Source organism: Passer montanus, unplaced genomic scaffold, assembly GCF_014805655.1.
Source record: "Passer montanus isolate IOZ18808 unplaced genomic scaffold, ASM1480565v1 scaffold8, whole genome shotgun sequence".
NCBI classification, from domain to species: domain Eukaryota; kingdom Metazoa; phylum Chordata; class Aves; order Passeriformes; family Passeridae; genus Passer; species Passer montanus.
Window position 1 is genome coordinate 4,080,014 of NW_024373256.1, and position 22,707 is coordinate 4,102,720.

The 22,707-nt window shown below is 40.8% G+C and overlaps 1 protein-coding gene across 3 annotated transcripts in view; it reads left to right on the plus strand.

The window, feature by feature from the left end:
• Positions 1 to 7,909: 7,909 nt before the first annotated feature.
• Positions 7,910 to 22,707, plus strand: part of CARD11 (caspase recruitment domain family member 11) — a 45,285-nt gene continuing 30,487 nt past the window's right edge. For 2 of the 3 annotated variants that reach the window (XM_039732537.1, XM_039732536.1), the window contains exon 1: positions 7,910 to 8,145. Coding sequence is in view for 1 of the 3 variants with exons in the window: in XM_039732536.1 (XP_039588470.1) it covers positions 8,133 to 8,145 (13 nt within the window). In the remaining 2 variants the exon portion in view is untranslated. Of the gene's footprint in view, positions 8,146 to 19,423; positions 19,675 to 22,707 lie in introns of those variants that run through there. The other variant, XM_039732538.1, reaches the window with a different exon arrangement.

Genomic DNA, 22,707 nt, shown 5'->3' on the forward strand with positions numbered 1-22,707 from the left:
TAAATGCATAATTCCATATCTTTTCAGAAATAGACAATATGGTTTCTTTGTTCTTTCCAAAACTTTTTAGACTCTTAAATAAGCCTAAAGCACTATGCAGTGCTGTAAATTTTAGACCTTTTTTCATTTTTATATGAAAGGACTGTGCTCATCTCCCTGTCCTTTCTCTCCTTTATACAAAATATAATGTAGGCATATTTCTGTGAATGAATGGGGGTCAGTAAACTCAGCAGGGGTCTGGTATGTTTTACACAAGAATCAGTGATTAACATACCAAACCAGGTAATTAGTGCAATGTCTCATAAAATTAGGCTTCCGTTTTATTAGATATCATTATCTATTAATGTAATAAATTTAAGAAGTTATTAAAATCGTGCCAATTTAGATCTACAGATAAAACCCTAGACCTATGTGTGCTTGAATTAATTTCATTTCCATTACTTATTTTGAGATGGGTTATCTGCATTCTATTACATCAGGTGCGTCAGAAGTAACTCCATGAATGATAAGTGAATTAAAGTTTGTTACAAATTTCATGGTGTATAATGAAGGTGGGCATTGGAATTAAGTGAAAGTCCTATAGATGTAAAGATGTTAAATATTCTAACACAAGAGTTGTCATACAGTGAGAAAGCACAGCTTGCAGAAAGCTACACTATTGTTTCAAAGAGAAATATTAAAAATTCCAACCCAGGTATTCATTTATGGATCAATAAATAGCAGTCATATAGTTTTATGGCTATGTTTAATCTCACATATGTAAAATGTGCTGTGATATATGACCACTATTTATATGCATCCCAAGAACTCTTCTACAGGAATGCTCAGACTCCTTCCCTTGGGAGCTACACAGTTAAATAGAAAATGAACATGAGCTCTTGGGAGAAGAGATACATCCAAAGATGAAAAAATAATTTATAAGTAGCAAGTCATAGAAAAATCCCACATACTGATCAAGTGGGACATCAAGATTTCTGTCAGATCAGTCGCAGGGGCCAGTTCAGTCTCACAGGCTGTTAAAAACCTCTCAAGAACTCTCCACTACCTGCTGCTTCTGCCCTCTTTCCCTTGCTTGGAAAACATTGTATGTTCCTAGCCTGCCTCAGAGTCCTCTGCTTTCAGAAATGATCATTGCTGTTTTGGCAGAATAACTCTGAATGTGATATTGGCTAAAGCATGTTCCATTTAAGAGAAACAATAAGAGAAATAAGGCATAACATGGTAATATCTCCGTCTGACCTCTGGGATCTGATTACTTTTCCCTCAAATTACTAACTTAGCCCAAGTTGCTTTTGGCAAATTCCTGTCTCATAAGCTTATCTCTGTTCTCCTCTGTAATCACCCAGCTCCTGTTCCTGCAGTGGAGCTGCATTTATGTGAGGATGGCTCCAACTTCCAGCTTTGGGAGCATGCAGTTGCTGTTGTCTGGCAGAGGTGGACCTTTGGTGTGACTCAATACATGAATTCTTGCTTTTCTAAGGTGTACTGATGATGTACTCTGGTTTTGACACATTTATGTAACAGTTTCAAGTTCAAAGGTGTTGTGGTTCTCTCTACAGAGGAGAAGCACCAGTAGATTCTGTGTCTCATGGTGGATGCAGAGGACCTGTAGTGAAAGGTAAAAATCCTCAACTTCCAGGTCTGTGTTGCATTCCCTGGATATTTAAACTGTGGAAAATGTCCCCTTGCCATTCAAACGATGTGGTTTAATATACAACTCTTGGTTTAGAAATTACATTGTTCATATTATTAATTAACCCTAGCATTGCTATTTCTGTGTGGCATCTTAGTGCTCTCAGCAGAAGTTTTCCTCCTCCTGACCTTTTGAAAAATCTGTACAGATTTAAAAAGATAAAATGTTGAAGAATGCGAGCCATTAAAGTTGTGCAATTACTTTCAATTTGTCTCTATTAAAATATGCATACTTTTAATTGGAATGAATGCTGACCTATAAAGAAGACAAGAAACATTTCCAATTTAAAACAAACGAAAATAAGTAACTCACCTCTCCTGGCATCTACTAAATTTCAAGCTTGATAGATTATCCTTTAGATTCCAGATATGTTAAATCCTTCAGTCTAATATTCAGAATAGATATTGACTAGATACTATAACATAAATGGGGAAAGATGACTTTGTGTTTTAAGCAAAAGGTGAGATATGAGACTGATTAATTTATTTATAAAAAAAATTTAACAGAAGTTCTTGAACTAAAATATTTTTCCAGTATTTGTTGTGGTGACAATGATCTGAATTCTATCAATCCTTTTTTTTAATAATAGTGATTGGATTTCTTCCCTCTTCCCTTGGATTTCTGTCCCTCTTTATTTTAAGAAAAGAAATATTGTTTTAGAAGTGTCTGCCTTGATCTCTTAACTTTTTCCAGTTGTTGTGGTATTGTTTCTGGTTTGTTTTTTTTTTTTAATAGACCAAAATATTGAACCGCATGAAAGAACTATTTTTACCACTTGTAAAGGAGAGGAAATATTCCCTTTTTACCTCTCCAATATTTTTCTCATCATCCATTAAGGATGGATATGAATATATAACTCATTGGTTGCTGTGAAACTAAATCATTTGTCTGGAAGGTTTAAAGATCCTTGGATTTTAAGCCCTGTGGACATGTAATTAAGAACATATGGAAAAGCACAAGCACCTGAGCTATGGCTCATACCCAATTCTGATGAATCATGTAAGTGTAAGGGAAAGAGAACAGGTGGAATAACAACTACATTAACTCTGACTCTTCTGGAAAGAGCATCAGAGTCTGGAGCTTTGGCCCCAAGAAGGGGCAGAATTGGTAAGTGAATCCCAGAGCTGTAGAATCCCAGACTGCTTTGGGTTGGAGGGGACCTTAAAGCACCTCGTGTTCCACCCCCTGCCGTGGGCAGAGACACCTCCCACTATCCCAGGCTGCTCCAAGCCCTGCCCAGCATGGCCTGGAACAGTTCCAGGGTTATGGAGCAGCCACAGCTTCTTTGGACAAGCTGAGCCAGGGCTTCACCACCCTCACAGAGAGGCATTTCTTCCCAATATCCCATCTAAATCTACCCTCTTTCAGCTTAAATCTATTCCCCTTTTTCCTATAAAAAACCCAGGTTTGGGTTCTTTGCTTTAGTGTAGGGCTGGTCTTTTGTGCCATGGATTGTGAACCCAGATCCCAGAATGGATTTGAGCCCAAATTTTCCACACTGGGTGAATATGCTAACAGGTGACTGGGATAGATCCCATAATACTGTCAAACTTGACAGGGACTGTACATTTTGTGCAAAACCATGTAAGCCCCACCACTGTCAAATGAAAGAGGGAATTTTATGCTCTCTGTTCCCCTCTGATATATGTTTGGCTGTCATCTTATTTCATAGTTGAGGCAATTGAAACACTGTTTAAATGTGTATCATAAACCTATAGATGAGAACATTTCCCTGCTGGATTTAAACCATTACCCCCAAAGGTGTTAAAGAAACCACACTGTGTGTCACTTTCTAAGATCAAGGGGCATTTTTGATGTTAATGCCTAGAAAAGGCAGATGAACACTAACAGCTGCTTATGCACAGGCTGGTGAATTGAATAGGGAAATACTTCTGTTCTGGAAGTCAGATCTCCAGAGAAAAATGATAAATTGTGAGCATCCTTAAGTAAGAGTGATAGTCTCTAAGGATAGTTGAGCAAGGCTGATAACATAAAATATGTAAAATGGGGAAAATATTTAATACTTCTGTTTCTCTGCTCTGAGGAGTTGGAAGGGTTGTGTTAACAATATATACGGTGCTGCTGTGCTCAGGCATGCAGGAGAAATGCAATATATTAGTTCTCAAATCAGTAGTTTGTGAAATGCGTTTCTGGTACCCGGGGATTTTCAGGACTGTTACACTGATAAGGAGTCAAGGGCAGTCTCCTCATGGGCTGGGATGGCTCTCTTGGGAGAAGAAGGGAACAGAAGAAAAGGAGCAGCAGATTAAGAGCTGGATATTTTAGTGTTTCTTTACTTCCAAATGCTGATTTTTTTTTAACTCTTCATTTTGCAAATATTTAAAGCTCTGCATCAGATTCAGCTCTTCTTAGAGCTGATAAATCACCTCTTTAAGAATGCCTCCTGTAGGAAGTTGTGGTGTACAAGGAGAACCTTACACCAAGGGAAGTTTATTCCTACAGGAAGTATATGAGATTCCTGTGGGACAGACAAGGAGAAAGGAGAGAAACTTTCCCTGTAGACCCCAATAACAATGCTCTGCTGTGAAAGTCACCCATGGGCAAATGTGTAGGAGCCCAGCAAAAATGAGGAGGAAAATCTAAAATTCCAAATCTTCTCCACTGCTTAGTCACCTAATAGAATAACCTTGAAATTTTGCTGGCTTTTTTACGCTAGGAACCCAAAGTAAAAGCCTGGAGGAAGGGAAACTACAGCACCACCAGAGGCTTTAAAATGCAACCTCATTCAGGTCATACCACCAGGGCTCAGATCCTGCAGAATTAGACCAGCTGGAAGGAAATAAATATACCCTTTTTTCTGAAGTCTCTGGGAAAGAGGGAGAGAGCAAACATACCAGGTGTGTCCTTCCAGTGGGATGTCAGGTGAGAGGAGTTCCTTTGAAAGCAGAGGTGCAATTTATTGTTTCCTGCACCAAGTTTAATAAAAAAAATCTGAGAAGCCATAACCAACACCAATAACAAAAAAAGAGTGTTGTTTATTGTTACCCCTTAACTGGACAGCTTGTTAAACTGAAAGTTCCAGCAGAATTTTTGTAAATTGTCATTATTTTACAAAAATAAACAGAGGACAGAGACAGGTATTTTTTTGAGGCAATTCCGTTTTCTCACCCCAAAAAAAATAAAAATAAAAAAGAAATAATTCTTGTTTAGAACTTTACCAGTCAGGCTGCTAGACCATGTATTTGAGCCAGGAAAGCCCCTGGTTCAAACTCTGCAGTTTTTTGCTCTGTTTTAGGTGATACATCTGAAGTTTTTCATGTTTTCTAGTTGCCTAATAGAACATAATTATTTTCTAAACTTACATTGTGTGAAATACATAACTTCAGTCTGCCAGCCTCAAGGAACTGCAGCCTCACTATAACACTTTTTTATAGCTTGAGAGAATTTTTTACATCTGAAAACTGGGATTAAGATTGTAAATTCTTTTAAAAGAGAGTGATACTCAGTTACGTGTGGCTTTGTGATTGATGACTGTATCCTGCTCAGCTAATCTCAGTTTGCCAGTAAACCCTTTATGACTATGAGAATTTTAGGTTCTTTGATTTCTGTGATAGATTCCTTAAAGCTGCTCAGGCTTTGCTGGATAATTGCTTCATCTCTATGGTGTCACTTTAAACGCAGGGAAATATGGCATCTTCTTTAAAACAGTTACTGTAGTTTTTGATCTGTTTGTAATCTACAGCATTAAACAAAGCAAAAGCAGGAACAGGAACAAATGATACCTAACCCCTTGCTTGTAGGGCAGTTTCAGAGTGTGCTGCCTGATACCCTGTTTGCTGAAGAAGTCAAGGACAGAAGGAGAAAGCTGTAATGAGACTTTGTGAGTTTTGATTTGAATTTTTAGCATGTTTTTCCTTACAGGTTAGGAACTATGTGTGGAAGATCTGTGATTTTAAAATTGAAGTGAAGCCACAAAGCCTCCTGCCAGCAGAGTTAGTTTCTCTGGTTGTGCTTAAAATGGTTCCTCTGTTGCATGCACAAATCAGCTTCCTCTGTGAAAGCAGCAGAAAGCTCAAGTCAAAAGTGACTTGTATTGGTTTTGATGGAAGAATTGTAAGCCATGATTCTTATAGCTCTATTTCACAGTTTTCACCCAAAGTTTCACAGACTTTCCCCCGGTCAGAAACTGCAGAACCTCACCTGTGCAGTTGTTGGATGGAGAGATTTTTTGTCTGCTCAAAGCAGGAGTTTTTCCTACATCTTGTCACATGCAGCTCCAAGTTTGTTCAGCAGTGAATTTTGGTAGAGTTGCACAAGAATATAAGTAACACATCATGATATAGTCCTCACTGTAAAAAAAAAAAAAATTGGTAGCAGCATAGCAAGTTCTCCTATTGCTCAGCAGGAGACAGAAATTCCTGCCTTCCTTTATCTTTGAGCTCTTGATATAGAGAACTAGAATTGCTTCCAGAATCCCTTTCTAAATAATCCTTATGGATAAACTTTGACCAGTTCAGGTACAGTTACCAACATATGAAATTAGAGAAAAAATAAGGGAGGATTGGAGTACAACACCCTTACAATTTTTGTAGGCTTCAGATTTTCAGTTTGCTAAGAACACTTCATGTGTTATTGTGGCAAGACTTTGAGCCATGTGTTTTCTCTATTTTCTTTACATTTCTTCTTTTCACTGTATCACCTCACTTCCTCTATTCTGCTCTTTGACGCTGCTTTATCCTTTGACAGTTTTTCCACTGTTCTTTTGTACTTACTTTCCATTTGTTATGTTTTTCTTTATTCTCTACCAAATACTTTTTCCTTTCTTATTTTCTCCCTCCACTACTGTCATCAGGCTTTCCCCCACACACATTCCTAAATTATCTATCGTCGGTCGGTAATGTTTATTTTTCTAGTGTTTCTGATTTTATTTCTGTTATTTTCTCTCAGGAAATAAACACATATCCATGCCCATATATATACAGTTGTTTTTTTCTAGTCACCCTGAAAGAAAAACTGAACCTTGCAAAAATCATGAGGTAGCAGAAGGTATTGCAGGCAGAAAAACCTGTGGGTGACTCTGCTGAAACCCCAGTTCTTGTTCTTGTAATTTGATGTGTTTGCACTTATAGCTGGACTGGTGACCTTTGCAGTCACCCTTGCACACTGTCATCCATATCACACTCATCCTTTCTTTAAGGGTTCTCCTTTCTGACCCTCACACATCCAGGACCTGACTCCAGTGAGGCTTCACCTTGCACATCTGCCCAGTGTAAAGGTAAAACCTGGGGTGTGAGGAGTAGAGCTGTACCTGTGCCTTCTACAAGAGCCAGCACACCACACAAGGGGTTCAGGATCCCTCAGCAGGGTGGCAGAGCACGGAAGGATGTTTCTAGAAGTGATGGTGACTCCTGCTCCTGCAGGACCCAGAGAACAGCAAGGGAGGGACTGGGTGACTGTGCTCTGGTGGGTTTGGCTGCAGGAAGGCTCCTGGTTGCAGCCAGAGATAAATGTCCTCTGTGAGACCCACCAGGGGCTGGGTTTGCATGTTGGCCTTAAGCCTGGAATCCAGCATTGAAGCAATTTTTTGTGTCAGCAAAGACTCTCTTTGGAAAACATATTCTTTAAAGCATCCTTCAACTGTAAAATAATCTGATGCATAAAGCAAACCTTGTTGACTACCTTTTCAGCAAAAGGAGCTATTAATAAAATAGATGCTTTAATGAAAAACCTTTGAAATCTTGGGAAAACCCAGAACTCCTTCTTCCTGGAACTGTTGTTCTTGAAACTGTTTTTTTCAGTTCCTTCATTCTTTTTTCTCTCCCACCTGCTTTCTCCCACAAAGTGCCCTGAGACACCAGGGCTGCTGCCCTGTGCTGGGAGAGGCACAGCACAGCCAGGCTGGCACTGAGCACATCCCCTTGTGCCCCAGGAAAACATGCCCTGGGATTGTGTGCAGCTGGCAGTGAGGCAGTGGAGACAGGCTGCTTCTTGTGCCTGAGCCGGGCGCTTGTGCTGCCACCTCTGCCCACTGCTCTCATGGGGAAGGGGCAACAGTGCCTCCTGATTTGCTTGCCTGGGCTCTGCTGTCACCTGCCTGCAGAGTCATTTGCAAACAGGCCCTATTGCTGGGGAGCAGAAATGTGTTTTTTTCAACCCGAAGCAGATTTATGGTCTCGTTTCCTGTCAGATCTTTGCATTTTCCTTCTCCGCCCCTCCCAGTCTCTGACACACTTTTTCTTACTTTCTGTGTGGCTCTTTGCTCGTTCTGCCACCAGTGCCCCAGCCTCTTTCATTCCTGATTCTCCTGAAACTTTTGTACTTTGGGGGCCAGGGGGTGTTTAACTCCTTGTGTTTCCTTTACTTTTCAACAGCTGCAGAGCACAAATAACCTCTCCAGGACTCCTGGAGAGACACTGGCAATTGCATGGAGGCAACGTAGAGAGTGCAGCCTGCAGCAGCTGCAGCCAGCCGGTCACTCATGAGCACCCAAGGTAAGGAGAGCAGCTGGCAGAGCAGCTCAGCTCCCTGCTGCCTACCACAGCTCTGATCACCGAAAGTTCCACTTTCACCTTTTTTGCATTGATATTCAAAAGGTTCTTTGAAAATGGTTCCATTTGTGCTTTCCTTGCCCTCCTCAGGTGTGGTACTCGGCGTGTGCCGATCCTTGGAGCCCAGGGTTGAGGGAGGCAAAGAGGCTGTAGCTGGAGGTGCAAATGTGCACTGGGAAAGAGAGTTGATACGGAGGTCTGGAGAGGGGAAATGAAGGACTGATCATCAGCACTGGTCTCCAGAGTATTTCTGGTTCTACCCATAGTGTGTTGTGCTCTAGCCCTTTCTTTAAATCACTGAGATTTATGCTTTCTGTTAACTAGTAAAATCTTTCTTATTTGGTTTTCTTCCTCTTTTTATTTGTTCGTCTCACTTCCTTTTTTCTATTCTCAACCCTCTATATTTCTTATTATGTTTTTCACCATCTTATTATGCCTTTTTTAATGCCATCAAGTGTATTTTCTGTGTGACAAATATTTCTCTTCTTCATTCCTTGCCTTTCCCTCTGCCTTCTTTCGTGCCTGTGCAATAGACTGAACATCCTCCCTCAAGTTCTTAATCTCGCCCTCCCTCCCCTCTGTCAGTTCCTTCTTGCTCTTGTGTTCCCCTTTCCCACTGTTCCTCCAGCTTCACACACGCACTCCTGCTTCCTGCTCCATCCCTTCTCTCCTGTATTTGCTGCCCTGGCAAGATCCTTTTGTGAGAGCTGCTGCCTCTCCACTGGGCTGTCCTTGCACACACATGTCTCTTAGTCCTCCCATTCCCTTCCATGGACATGTGCAGGATTTACATAATTACAGTTTTGGGGATGCATCCCAAAATAGGAGACTTTTACTCTTGCATAGCTTCCTTCCAATGCTCAGACTCATATTTAGTTATTCACAACAAATAACCACTGTCATCCTGTCTCTCTGTTTCTGTCTCACAAACAGCATTTGCTAACACCTGTAACCCCTTTGTCTTCCTCTCCACTCTCAAATAGAGCCTGCCCTGACTCTGGGTATTCTATCCCTTCTCTTTCTGCCATCCCACTCCTTCCTACCTCCTTACCACAACTCTCCACCAGGTTTCTCTATCTGTTTTTATCTTTATATTGCATTCAAACTGGGAGGAACTGCTGATGCAGCTGGGCTTGCACTGCTGCCTTAGGATCCCTGCTGCCAGCCTGTGGGGGAACTAGAGGAAGTATTGCAGTCTCTCAGCTCCTCTTTCCTCTGCAGAGCTCCTCTTTTCTGAGCAGAGAAAGAGCTTAGTGATGGGACTGAAGGTAGATGAAAAAAATGGGAGAGCACAATGCAAAATGCCTTTGGAAAACTGTAAAAAACAGTTCTAGTTGTTCGTAAATCTTTTTACGAAACACAATAAACTTCTGGAATTCCTGCTCCACAGCAGAATTTCTGATCTGGCATAGTTTGTGTCCTTTTGAGTCCTATGGGACTCCAAGTCCCAAAGGTAGAAGTTCTCATCTCCAGTGCTATAGTGGCAGTAACTTTGCTCCTAGGATCTGGAAACAGCTCATGTCTTATATACCGGACATACTGGTGAGTCACCAAGACCAGACATTGCTAAAAACTGCATCCAAGGACAATATCTGGTATTATTCCTTGCTTAAATTTGTATGCTTTGAATCAGATATGACAAATAAGTGCATTTCTTTGATGAAGCTTTTTAGCCTCACCTTTTTGAGCAGGACTATTGAGACTGAAGATTTATTTCTATGGATGTTCTGGTGTGGTCTTTTGGGAACTGAATAAGGTTCACTTATTAAACTCAGCTGAATTAATAAGGGAATTATTATGTGGGAGAATTCTCTTAGCAATCTGTCTGGCTCTCTGAAATTGTCCATCTCCTTATGAGTGAAAGGAGCTTAAATTTTTATGTTTGCAATTATAAGATATCCTTTCTGATTCAGAGCTAGAAAACTGTGGCCTTTGAGCTGTGAGCATTCTCTTCTGAATACAGAAACAGATACATTAAAATATCTTTGCCTTTTGGATCTTGCAAAAAATCCACAAGCCTAGAACAATAAAATAAGAGATGCTCATTTTATACATTCAGGTCTAATATGACTCTTTCTTACTCTATTGCAACTCATCTTGTGATGGGAACAGCATTTGTATTCCTTTGAGTCATTCTACAAAACTTTAGGATTTTGTGCCTTGTTTCATCAGTATTTTTTCCCCTATTACTGGTTCTCTTTGTAAAGGCTCCCATAAATAAACTGACTGAGACAATGTCTCTTCTCCCTCTCTCCCTCCCTCCTTTTTCTTTTGCTTCATGTAGTTTGCCTGTTTTGAGTTAAAAATGGACATCTTCAAAGGTGTGTTGTGACATTTGCAAGAGGACCAGGAGACAGAAATATTATTTTTGTGTGTGTCTGTGTCCAGTTTCTTGAATCATGTCTCTGTTAGAGGAGAAATTTCAGCAGGAAAGAGCCTGGAAACTTTTTATCCTCCTCTGTATCAAGAGAGACAACACCAGAACAGAAATTCAGAATCATGTGTTTGACTCCCTGTTCTTATGCAAATAGTTACCTCCAATTAGATTTAACTCTTAATTAAGAGTTAAATAAACTTTCTTAATAAGCTTTCAATGTGGGGGAGAAGGAAGATCCATCTGACTGCCTGTATCTTTTACAATTAAAGTCAATTTGGACCTTCTCTTCAAGATACCAGAATGCCATACACCAAATGACCTTGGTTTCTGTACACTTGGTAAAACTTTTCATCTGATAGATATATGGGATGATTGCTCACAGAGGATGAAATTTATAGGGATCCTTAGCTACCCACTTCTTAGCAGATGGCTTAACTCTCTCTTTGATATCGAAATGCATCTTTCATGAAATACAAATCTTTCACTTAGATATGGTCATTAAGTTGTGTAACTGATGGTGGAGTTTGACCTGTGGCAGCTTTCTTTGGCAGTAGCCTCCACAGCAATCTAAACTTTAAAAGAAATATGGAAGTATGCCTTGTGATTTTCAAACTGAAGGGTAAAACCATAAACCCCAACAGGTTTGGTCAAGTCTCACCACTGACATGAGAGAAAAATGCTTTGTCTCTTGCCTGTTTTGCCACTGCTGTCTGTAGGAGTTGCACTTGCAGAACACTGTAATCCAGTATCTGCAGTGAACACTACAATCCAGTATCTGCAGTGAATCTGCAATTCCTTTTTCAGAACAAATGATGGGGTTTTACAGGTCTACATGTAATAATATTCTCCATCTGTACCCTTCCCCCAAAATTTTTTCTTAAGTGCTGCCTTCATCTTCTAGTCTGGGTCACTTATTTAATGGCAATGAACATTTTCAGGAAGGTAACCTTTCTGCTTGTGATTTGTTCAAGGACTCTGGAATTATAATGGTTGCTGTCAAATGTATATAATTGGTGTGTGTGGCACGCATCCAATGAGTGATAAAAGCTTCGTTGTCTCTGCTGCTTCAGTCTGTATTCTCTCCTTATATCACCCTCTCACTTCTGCTCCTCTCAGGCAAGAGGAGAATGCAGTGCCAGGCTGTTTAAAGTGCAGTTAGACAGAGCAGCAGCTCTGCCAGAGTCCCTGTCACGGAGTGTCCCAGCTCTGGGCAGTGGATTCCCTTGGCTGACGTTTGCACACTGACAGAGTTAAGCAGAGCCTCCTCTGAACTTTGATTTCAAACACCTCTCTTCGTAATCTTCTGCCAAATATTTGGCCTCTAAGAAGGGCAATAGTTTGTGAATACCATGAACTCCCAAGCTTAGTGATCTACATGTAACATTTTACCAGTGAGTAAGTGTTGTAGTTGAGATGGAGACGATACAGAGCAACACACTCCATTTTCAAAAGGCTTCAAACTCTTTATTATAGCATGCATGCTTTTATACATTCTTACAAAACTCATAATTTTACACTTTACTCATTGGTCACGAGGGACAAAGTGCTTATTGGAATAGGCAGTTGCTGGTTTCACTTATTTATCCTTCTTTCTTTTTTGGTTTCTACGTCAACAACCTTGGTAGAAAACTCTTTCAGGGGCAAACATGGATCCTCTTACCAAACTTCTTTCTGGTTCACAGAACTCACTGTAAAACCTCTTCCACAAGAACTTTTTGCTTTCATATACAAAAAGAAAACACACATTACTAATAGCACCTAAAACTGGCAACATGTTGTTCACTGTTTGCTCCCAGTGCTGAACATGTGGTGAGGAGAATATTCCTGCTATATTAGTCCTGAAAAACCTGTTTTATCTTCAGGGCTAGATGGGGCATTACTTTCTAATGCTGTCTACTTCAGTAAATCTGTTTAGCAGCTCAAAAAGAGGAAAGAAATTTTCCAAATCTCACTGGAAATCTATCAGAAATGTCAAATGAAATGCTGTAACATTCTGGTTTTGTCAAAAGGATAAATGTATATACAGCTGTGTGTGTGATGTTATTTGTAGTAATTGTTGCCTCAGTGAATTTCTTTGTGTGAAGTAACTTGGTGTTGCATTAAGGGATGTGTTTGTTTTGGTCCCTGAGGCCAGCTTGGCCTTACACACAGGTACTTGGTATTTGCAAGTTAGCCCTGGTTTTTGGAGTTCAGGGGAGGAATCAGCTTCAGTGTAGCCAAGGAAAGGATTCCCACTGGCCCTCTGAGCACTGGGTGTTTACTGGAAATTTTTCCTCAGGTTGTAATTGAGATGCTCAATTCTAGCATAAGGTTTCTGTTTAAAGTGGGATAAGGATTTTTTTTTCCATCTGCATTAGAAGAAGCTGTATGGCAGCAGTACATATATGGTTGTCGTTAGCAGCTGAAGAATTGTTTCCACTTCATTTTTATAGCTCTAAACTTGTAGAAACATCTCTAATCTGGCTGTGCCTATACTTGAAATCAGTCTGAGTGTACTTAATAGGTCGTTACATACATTTAATATATTTGAGCACAAAAATAAGTTCCTCCAAGATTTGACACACTAATGAAGACAGCTATCAAATATTTCCCTCTGAGGATTTGGAATCCTGATGAAACTGGGAAAACACCCAAAGGGTGTTTCAAGTCTTTTTACACCAAGTACATTTCCAAACTACAGTAAAAATGGTGATTGAAACTTTGATCATGAACTGAAATATTATCACATTTGTAAGATCATTTGAAGGCTTTTGGCTTTTAACAACTCAATGACCTGCAGTACTCACTGACCAAACTGGTCCATTGCATGCGGTCTTTGTTTAAAAGAACCTTTCCTCGCTGATGGCAGTTTCATGTTTTTTTACAAGAACAAGTCACAGTGTCTATCCAGCATCTGCTGCCTGCATCTCATTGCTTGGCTTTTTTCTGAATCACAGAATTATTTAGGTTGGAAAAGACCTTTAAGGTCATTGAGTCCAACTGTTAACCCAGCACTGCCAAGTGCAGCACTAAATCATGTCTCTGCGCACCATGTGAAGGTAGTTTACATTCCATATGGTTTTTGTAGTTTATAATGAGGTAGTTAGTGAGATCATCAAACTCTTTTCACTAATGATTTGCAGTGACTGAAAATAGAAAATTCCATCAATTTTTCCCAACTTCTTTACTATTGCTGAGCTGATTTTTTTCCTGAGGGAAAAAAAAAACAAGCTTAAAGTAGAGATTCTTCCCTGCTCCTACACTGCCAGTCTTCCTTCACAGCTCCTGCCGCAGGAAGTCAGAATAAGTCCCAAAATTTAATTCTTTAAGAACCTTTTGTGTGTGCTTCATCCTTCCAGTAACATATTCCTGTATTTCCAGTTACATATTTTTCAGAAAGATCCAAGACTGGCAAGTTTTATTTTAGAAGGTTTAATTTCCTTCTGTTATTTATTCTCTCTTTTTTAGCAATTTATGCCATGAAAGATACCAGGGTAGTATAAAACAAAAAAATGTTTAAACTTTTTTTTTGTTAGGATTTAAAACAATGTGTTTTTCTCTTGCTTCAGTTGTTCAGAAAAAGTGAAGGAATTTTACATTTCCCGGAAGGCTGAAAAGGCTGACTCTGTTGGGTTTTTTAATCCACAAGTCTGTGGCCTGAAGGAAAAGTGATACTTGAATATTTTCCTATGGAGTGTTACACTGCAGAATGGTGTTTTTGTGACTCATCCATATCCATACTGAGAACAGCATCCAGGCAGTTTTGCTGGATTAAACACTATTGACAGCAGCACCTTCACTGAATCACTGCCCAGCAAGGCTGCACACCTGGGAGAGCAGGGCTGGCTCCAGATTGGCCTTAGAAGCTATGTGAGAATACAATATCAGGAAGAATATTCCACCTGCAAGGAACCTGGAAAATGCTTGGTCTGAGGCAGAAGTGATCAGAATTTGAATGCCCCTTTGAAGGCTGTGGATTCAGTGACAAGCTCCTGATACCTTGTAGTATGTGCTGCAATGCAGAAAAATGTAAACTCGTGGCAACTGCATCATTGCAACATGATAATAGTGCAGAAATCCAAAGCTACTTGAGCAGGATAGTATTAGAAATCTTGAATGCATTTAGAAATTTTGGCTGTTAAATAACCAGTGCCATCAGCACTTCAAATAGAGTCTGCACAAAGGGACTGAACAGGATTATTTGAACATTCCAATATGGTGAGGAAGGACCATGAGAAAAGGCAGAGGGTGTTTTGTTACTGCTCCTTTGGTCCTCACAGAACATCCCAAGCCCTCCCTCCCCTCAGCCTGACTGTCAGTCTGACTCCCCTCACATGTCTTGTTTAATATCTCCTTTCCTCCTCCCCTCTGACTCTGATTCCCAGCCCATGCATGGGAGTCCCATCAGGTGAGAGAAGGTGTTTGGCAAACTCCTCTCTGTCCAGCAGATGTTAGAGCTGAAAGCATCACTCACCTCCAGTTTGTGACAGAGGGAGGTGAAGCAATGCACGAAGCTCAGCAAATGAAAACAAACCTGCCTGGAAACAGACAGGCCATTGTGCTTTAGCATGCTCTAAACTCTCTAAACAAAGTCAGATTTTCATTTGGGATATTCTTCCAGTTCTTTTCACTCGTGGAGAAGGCTGCACACACATAGCTGGCTGTAGTAATCGGGGTTGTTGGGGTTGCTGTGCTGGGTGGCAGCTCAGAGCATCAGCTTCTGTGGGCTGGGCAATGCCACATCCTGGCATTCTGCAAAATGCTGTCTGTGTCTAGAAGTGGTTCCTGCCCACCTCTCATCTCCCCTCACGTGGAGGCAGTGAACTCTGTAACCTCAGACCAGAAATTTGCTTTACCTTGAATTTGGCCTTACACAAGCCCAAGAGAAACTGAACAGCTTCTGCTGCCCAAACCAGCAATCCTTATTTCCTCCAGAGAAAAGCCAGTGAGTGGTTGTGGATTCTGAGCCAGCAGCTGGACCATTCTGTCCTGAGAAGGAACAGCAACACTTTTGGCTAAGTGCTAGAGGTTTGCATATAAGAATCCAAAAGGAGCATATGGCCATTGCTTTAAACTTGCCTTCTTCATTAAAAATATGCTTTAGCAGAATTATCCCTTTCAGACCCTCTAATTATGGAGTGAGAAAGTTTAATTCCCTCTTTTTTTCTTGCTAGAATAAGTGGCATCATAAATACTAGAAAGAAACAGAGTTATTTCAGGAATTTGAACTGGGATAAGTGTCATTTACAGAGACTTCCATCACCACTCCACTGAAGATAGCAGGGACTGTGCATCCGTTGTTTGAAGAAAGCTGTTGGTCCTTTCTCAGTTCACCTCAACTCCACCACTCCCCTCAGCACCAGTGCTGCTGATCAAATGGGCAGTGTTACCCCAGTCAGTCTTGGTGGTAACAAGTCTGGGTGTGGCTCTTGGCTATTACAAGTGGCTGACAGTGATATGAAACTGTCCTGAGGTATGTAAGAAACCAGGACCACAGCTAATAAACTGCTTTTTACCCCAGAGAATGTTGTCACTGAGAGCACCCAAGGGGCTTGCCCACTCACAGAGTTACTGCTGAAGCTCTTCTAGCAATCCAGGAATTATTAATGATTAGTCGCTCTCAGGAAAGGTCCTGTAAACACTTCCTCCCACACTGATTGCTGTGAACAATTTCAGTGTGAGTGTGGGGAGAAAGCACACACAGCTTTGTGGTTACTGCAGTTCCCCAGCCCTTGCAGAGCTGTCCCACAGCATTTGCCCACGTGCTCCCCTCTCCTGTTCTGTGATATTCTGTGTTCTGTGCTCCCTCACCGAGGCACCCAGTGGGGCACCAGGAGAGCAGCTGTCCCTGCCTTCAGCTCAGGGCTGTGCTGCTCTGCAGGGACAGCCACTCGTGGAACTCCCACCTGGGAGGGTGAAGCCAGAGCAAGAGCTCCTGTCCTCTCAAGAGCTCAGGGGGAAGGTGGCAGAGGATGCTCCCAGCTGACAGAATTCCACCCAACAGTGCTGATGTCAGTGCTGATGTCAGCCTGGGACACAGCTTCTAAAATTACTTGTAATGAAAAGGCTGGACACATTCCTATTTGAAGAGGCTTTTTAAATTCTCCATATGCTTCATTTAAAAACATTCCTTTAATCTTTCTGATGTTTGCAGTACCCTGGAGAATAATGAGAGTTCTTTTCTCATTTGATGAGTCTATTGCTTTTACAGGATTTGAAACACTTGCTGACCTGAGTAGCTTATGACAAAACAGGATTTTCAATTCAGATCCAACTTGCTCTGCCTTGCTTCCTTTTCTAATCCAGAGTGAACCTTATCTGCTGTTATTTGGTATTTCGCATGCTGGGGTATCATGATGGAGTAATTACTGCCACAGAGACGATAGGATAGCCTTGCTGTCAGTGAAGGAAACCTGTGAAAACAGCCCATCATTCTTAAAAAATCTGAAACAAGAGTGGAGAAAAGCAGGAGTTAAACTGGCTCCTCTATAACAGTTGCTTTGTCTTATGCTTGATGTTCCACTCCTGTGCCTGATTCCTCAGTCTTGTCTTCCATGGTGACTTCATTAGCAATGAGATGCTAATTAAATTTCATATTTACGATTAGAAAATAAAATCATTGGACCTTTTTTAAATAGATTTTTATGAGTTTTGGCTCAGTTAGCTGAGTCAGCAGCATGGATTCTGCAAGGCTGAACTCACCGGCTTTGAAAAAAAAAAGATAAATAGAGCAACTAATGATGAAAGGAGAGTCTAATCTAAAACCTCATACAGTTTCTACACTGTATTAGCTTTTGAGCGTAAGAAAAATAAATTTGTTTTGGTTCCTCATAGAAAGTCATGTAGAAAGAACCCTTCTTTTATTATGTTTCAGAGGGTTCAAAGCTTAAAATTCCATTTAATTCTTAAAATCTCAGTTGTGGCTGGAGACAATATGCTGAAATGAGATTGATGCATCTGCAGTGTTTGTCATCACCTGTTAGCTAGCAAAATATTTATTTCACTGCTTAGAATTAACACAGGTAAGCTCTGGCACACAGCATCTGCCCTCTTCCCCATGGAATGTGCACTGCTGCAGAGTTTATACAACACTAGAGAACCAGAACTACTTAAATACTTCTGCCAGTCAGATTTATAGGTGCTATAGGGAGCCATTCTCTAGTCATGTAAAAATTAGCATCTCACAAAGCTTTAAAGGCCCATTTTTCCAACACCTACAATTTGAAGAATGTTCCAGTTGTGGGAAGATTTTTGAAAGCATTCAACTTTAATTTAAGTATGTACAGAAGCCCTGATTTTAAAAGTGCTTAAAGCTCAGCAGCCCTGTGATTCATAACACCACCTTATCCCACACTCTCAGGCAAGGCTGGCAAAAATCTGAGCATTTATTTTGATGCCTAAATACCACTGTGCTCTTAGAAAATCTGACCCTAATTATGAGTTGTGCCCTGCAGCAGGAATGAGAAATAGGGGAAATCAATCCTCACGCGTGGGAGCTGTTTGCTTGTGCTCATCTTGTGTGTAACCTCACCTCAGCCACAAATGCAACACTGCATTTAAAACAAAGCCTTTTCTGCACATTCTGCAGATGATTTTGCTGTCAGCCTGTGCTAAGGAATTGTTGTGCTTCAATGCATAAGTTAGAAGAATAAAACAAACTTCCCCTGATTTTGAGTTGGTTACCAGCCTTTGTACTGTTAAACATCTAAAAATCAGGGTTTGGGTGCAAATAATCCTGAAAATCTTGCTTTTGTAGTAGTTTTTGTAGATGTTGTTTTAACAGCAGCTGCCCATCCTTAAAGGCTGGGATGCTCTCAGATGGAATGTAATTCTGGCATCACTTTACAGTTGTTATTTTCACAAATATTTATTTCCACAGTCAGCAGAGAATTCAATACAATTCTCATACTTCTTTTTACTTTGACTCATGGTCAAGAACCACACTAGGTGAAGACAAATAGTCAGACTTATTGCTATTTTAGTACTTTGTTTCTTTGGTCCTTAAAAAAAAAAAATACACATTAACCATGAACTGAACCGGCCAGAGTTTCCTGATGAGACCAGAGTTTAGTCTCTTCCCATGGTTAGTTAATTCTTTGGGGATAAATTTTCCACATGAAAGCTTTACAGTATTTTATTCCCTATCATCAGAGCAATGGGCTTAGTTATGGAGAGAGCAACAGAAGATGCTTAATTCCTCCTTGCAGTGCTTTGAACATAGAAAATATAGAATTGCCGAGTATTTGGCATTATCTCTTCCCCAAAACAGCAAGACAAGGTCACGGAGACATTACCACTACAGAAATAATGGACAGACAATGTACAAACAGACCATTTTTCCTTTAGATTGCTACAGAAGTGACTCACAGGAGCCCTTCTGCAAGACGGAGAGCGAATTCTCTCTGTTCTGCAGAGATTGCTTTCCTGCTCTTAATTGCAGGCCTTTGGTGACAGGGGATGGCTAAGGAAACCCAGCTGGGATCTCTGCAGGAAAAAAGGACCTGTTTGAGGTTCTCCTCAGGCCCTTGCTGTTCCATTCAGAGCCCCCAGCTCCCCGTGGCTGTGAGAACACTTCCTCTAAGACTTCCCTCAGCAGCAGTGTCACTTTTGAAAGTTACCCACAAGCTCTGTTCAGAAGAAAAGGGAAGTAAGGCAGCCCCCAGCACCTCTCTGCCTGCTATATATAGGCTGTAAGTCTGAGAGGGAGGGTGGTGGGTGGAGGTTTCCGGAGCTGCATGTCACAGTCCCACAACACTGGTGAAAAAGGAGAGAGGGCACAGAGCAAGAGGACGTGACCAGAAAGCACAAGCAGGGATGATCTATTCATAAAACAAGCACAATCATTTCCATGTACAAGGACTAAAATATCAAGCTCCTTCTGATTCCTGGTGAGGGCTTGCCCTTCCTAGACCAGGCTGCTGTGATTTATTGTGGGCTTTTTCTCAACAAATGGCATCCAGTTGTCCTCTGTGTGTGTTGAGTGCTGTTGGCTGAGATGTTTCTGCAGCTCTGAGCAAGGTGGAAGGATTTGGTCAATGTGCAGAGCACCCAGGACTGTGGCAGACTGTGGCTAGGAGTGGAGCTCACTTTTTCCAGTGAGGTGTTGGTTGTGTAAGGTATGTATGACATCGTTCCAGCTGCAGAGGAGCTACAGGAGAGCAGCCTGCTCTTTTAAATTAGAGTTTTTTTAAAGTAATGGTTACAAATAGGTCACAAAAAGTAATAAGGTGTTGATCCCTGTTCTATCTACATAACCTATGCATTTACATTAAATGAGCAAAATGTATGTGTGAACCATGGGAGTCATCACCTTTAGGAGACTGGCCAGTGTTTGATCCAACAGGATATATTGTTGGGAATTAGAAGCTAAACACAAATGGGTAAGTTTTTCAGAGCTGGATGGGAGCTATTGCACCTTTGCAGAGTATTTAAGATATTTAACTAAATAATATTCTCATCACAATCAGTGCATGCTGCTCTTGTGAAACAGTAAACAGTTTGCATGGGGATTGTTTTTCATGTATTTGAAGCAGTTTGTCAAGGTTGATCTTAAAAGGAGGGTTATCAGAGTTTGCTTCTTATTTATTCTTTCTTTATGTTTTGTGTGTTTTTACTAGCTGTGGGATTCTTTAACTGCTGGAGCTGTGTCAAGGGAGGTTATCATAAATATCAGGATAAGGTTCTTTGCCCAGGTGTTGATCAGGCACTGAACAGGCTCCCCATGGAATGGCCATGGCCCCAAGGCTGCCAGAGCTCCAGAAGCTTTGGACAATGCTCCCAGGGGTGCACAGGGTGGGACTGTTGGGGTGTCTGTGCAGGAACTGGACTGGCTGACCCTTGTGGTCCCTTCCAGCTCAGAAGATTCCATGATTCTATGATTCTCCATGTAGGTTTATGTCTTATTTTCCTACCATGCTATATGAAATATTAATAAAATAATTATTAAATTAATAAAATTAAATTAAAAATTAAAAATTAAAAATTAAAAATTAATTAATAAAAATAAAATAAAGCCTGCTATATGAAATATTATTTTCAAACTTTCCTGGGCCATGGTGAATTACAGTGAGATTATCTGACAGTATTCAAGAATGGAGTGTGACCTTTTCTGCTTTAAGAATGTCCTACACATTTACTGTCAGTTGTTTCCGAATTTGGAGATTGTTCAAGTGAGTGCAGTCCTCTCCTCGAATGCATTCTGTGTTATCCTTTGGCTGCCTGGAGATGAGAGTATCACCTACAGAGGGTCATTATCTGACTAGATGGAAAGTGTTCTTCTCTCTGTTATTTTTTTAAACTTCTGTAATGTAAGAGTTTGTAGAAAGTGACAATTTTTTCAAGAAACAGAACAAGTAGGAGTTTTGTTTGGCAGAGTTACAATTCCTTCTCCCTTCCTGATGTGACTTGTATTAATAGAAGTGAAATGTTAACAGCACTGATAAGAATCAGGCTGTCTGTGCCAGGGTTGTTCAGGTTTCATATGTACCAGTTAATGAACCTTTGTCCTTACCAGGTTTCTGTGTAGCTCAGCCTGTGGAGGTTCCTCACAACCACTGGCACTCTACACCAAAGAATGTGCTGGGTTTTGTAATTCAAGCACTCATTTACTGGGACCTAACCTACTGTCATCAAACCATTTGCAACTTTGAGCAACTTGAATTTTTAATTCAAGGCTCCTCCTAAACACACAGGGCTTGCCCCCAGCTGTGCCTCCACCTCCTCCTCCTGGCAAGAATCTCATTATCAATTGCAAAAGCAAAGTGAGTCAGTCTAAAGAAAAAATTAACCTGGGACCTAGTAATGACTTCTGAGGTGTTTGTTGGACCAGCGTTCTCATGAGCCTGGGCAGCTTCTTTCTTAGATCTTGGCTTTTAGCACACGTTAGTTGAAAGGAAATGCTTGTGTCAGTATCTGGTGCTGCAGAACAGAAGGGCAGCTATATAAACATATTTGTACTACGTTAGCACAGTGATTTCTGCTGCCCTCCTCATCACAATGCGGAACAGGACGGAGCATGTGTAGATTAAAGCATTTATTAAATGTCAGGCACTCCACTCTCCACTGCTACTTTGCAAATCCTTTAAAATAGATGCACTGAAGTCCTGTGGTAAATTATTTATTTTAATTACTGTGCCATTATCTTGATTTGCATGCTCAGAAGTAACACTGATTCCTAATGTTTCAGGATCTGTGGCACGTCCTTCCCTATTTATTCCCACATTCCTTGCCTTTGCCTTTAGTAAGGCTTTTCCTATTCTTATCTCTGTCTCACTTTTGTTCCTCACTTTCATTCTGTTGAGTTCCTCTTTCTCTTTCTTTTTGTTTTCCTGTTCCCTATTTAATATTTCCTTTTCCCCTAACCTCACCATTTTTCACCCTTGATTCTCATCTTTCTCTCCTCTCTTCACTTTTTTTTCTTGCATCTCTCATTGTTCAGGTCTCTCATTTCTCATTTACTTTTACACATATTAGCATTCAATGAAGGCAGTATGACAGTTTCTGAAACCTGAGTATCAGATTCTCAAACAATATGTGAAAACAGAATAACACCCATCTAATAAACAGTGTAGATATTGGCATCAGGTGGACAAATCTCTCTCCATGGATCCCAGAGGGAACCCAAGTCATTTGGGATGGCTGGAAACCAATCTTTGGAGAGCATTCCAAGGTGGAAGTGAAAATCGTGGAATGAAGTGTTTTGAACAGAGCATTTTCCATTCACTAGAGAGGAACTGAATTCTAAATTCATGCCTAATTCAAAAGTGTGAGATTAATCCACCCCCAGAATTTGCTCCTCTCTCAGGTAGTGCTTAAATAGTGTATTACTGCCAGAGCTGGAAGCAGCTTAATTGTTTGTAGGAAATAGTGACACACAGAGAACTGACAGTTGTCAAAACATTGTTTCAGCTATTTGCAGAGGAGGATTTTTCCACTGTCTTTGTTTATGATCAATAATGTGTGTGCTACAACCAAAGCTGATTGGATGCTGCCTGCATGTTGGAGGCAGCATAACCTGCTCTCAGTTGGCCATTGAGCAAAATGAGTCATTTCCTTCCTGTGAGATCAGGTGATGGGAGCTCAGGGGCTCCAAAGCTGCCAGACTTGAGGAAGAGGTAGAGCAGATACTGCCAGCAGGTGGGGTGTGAGGT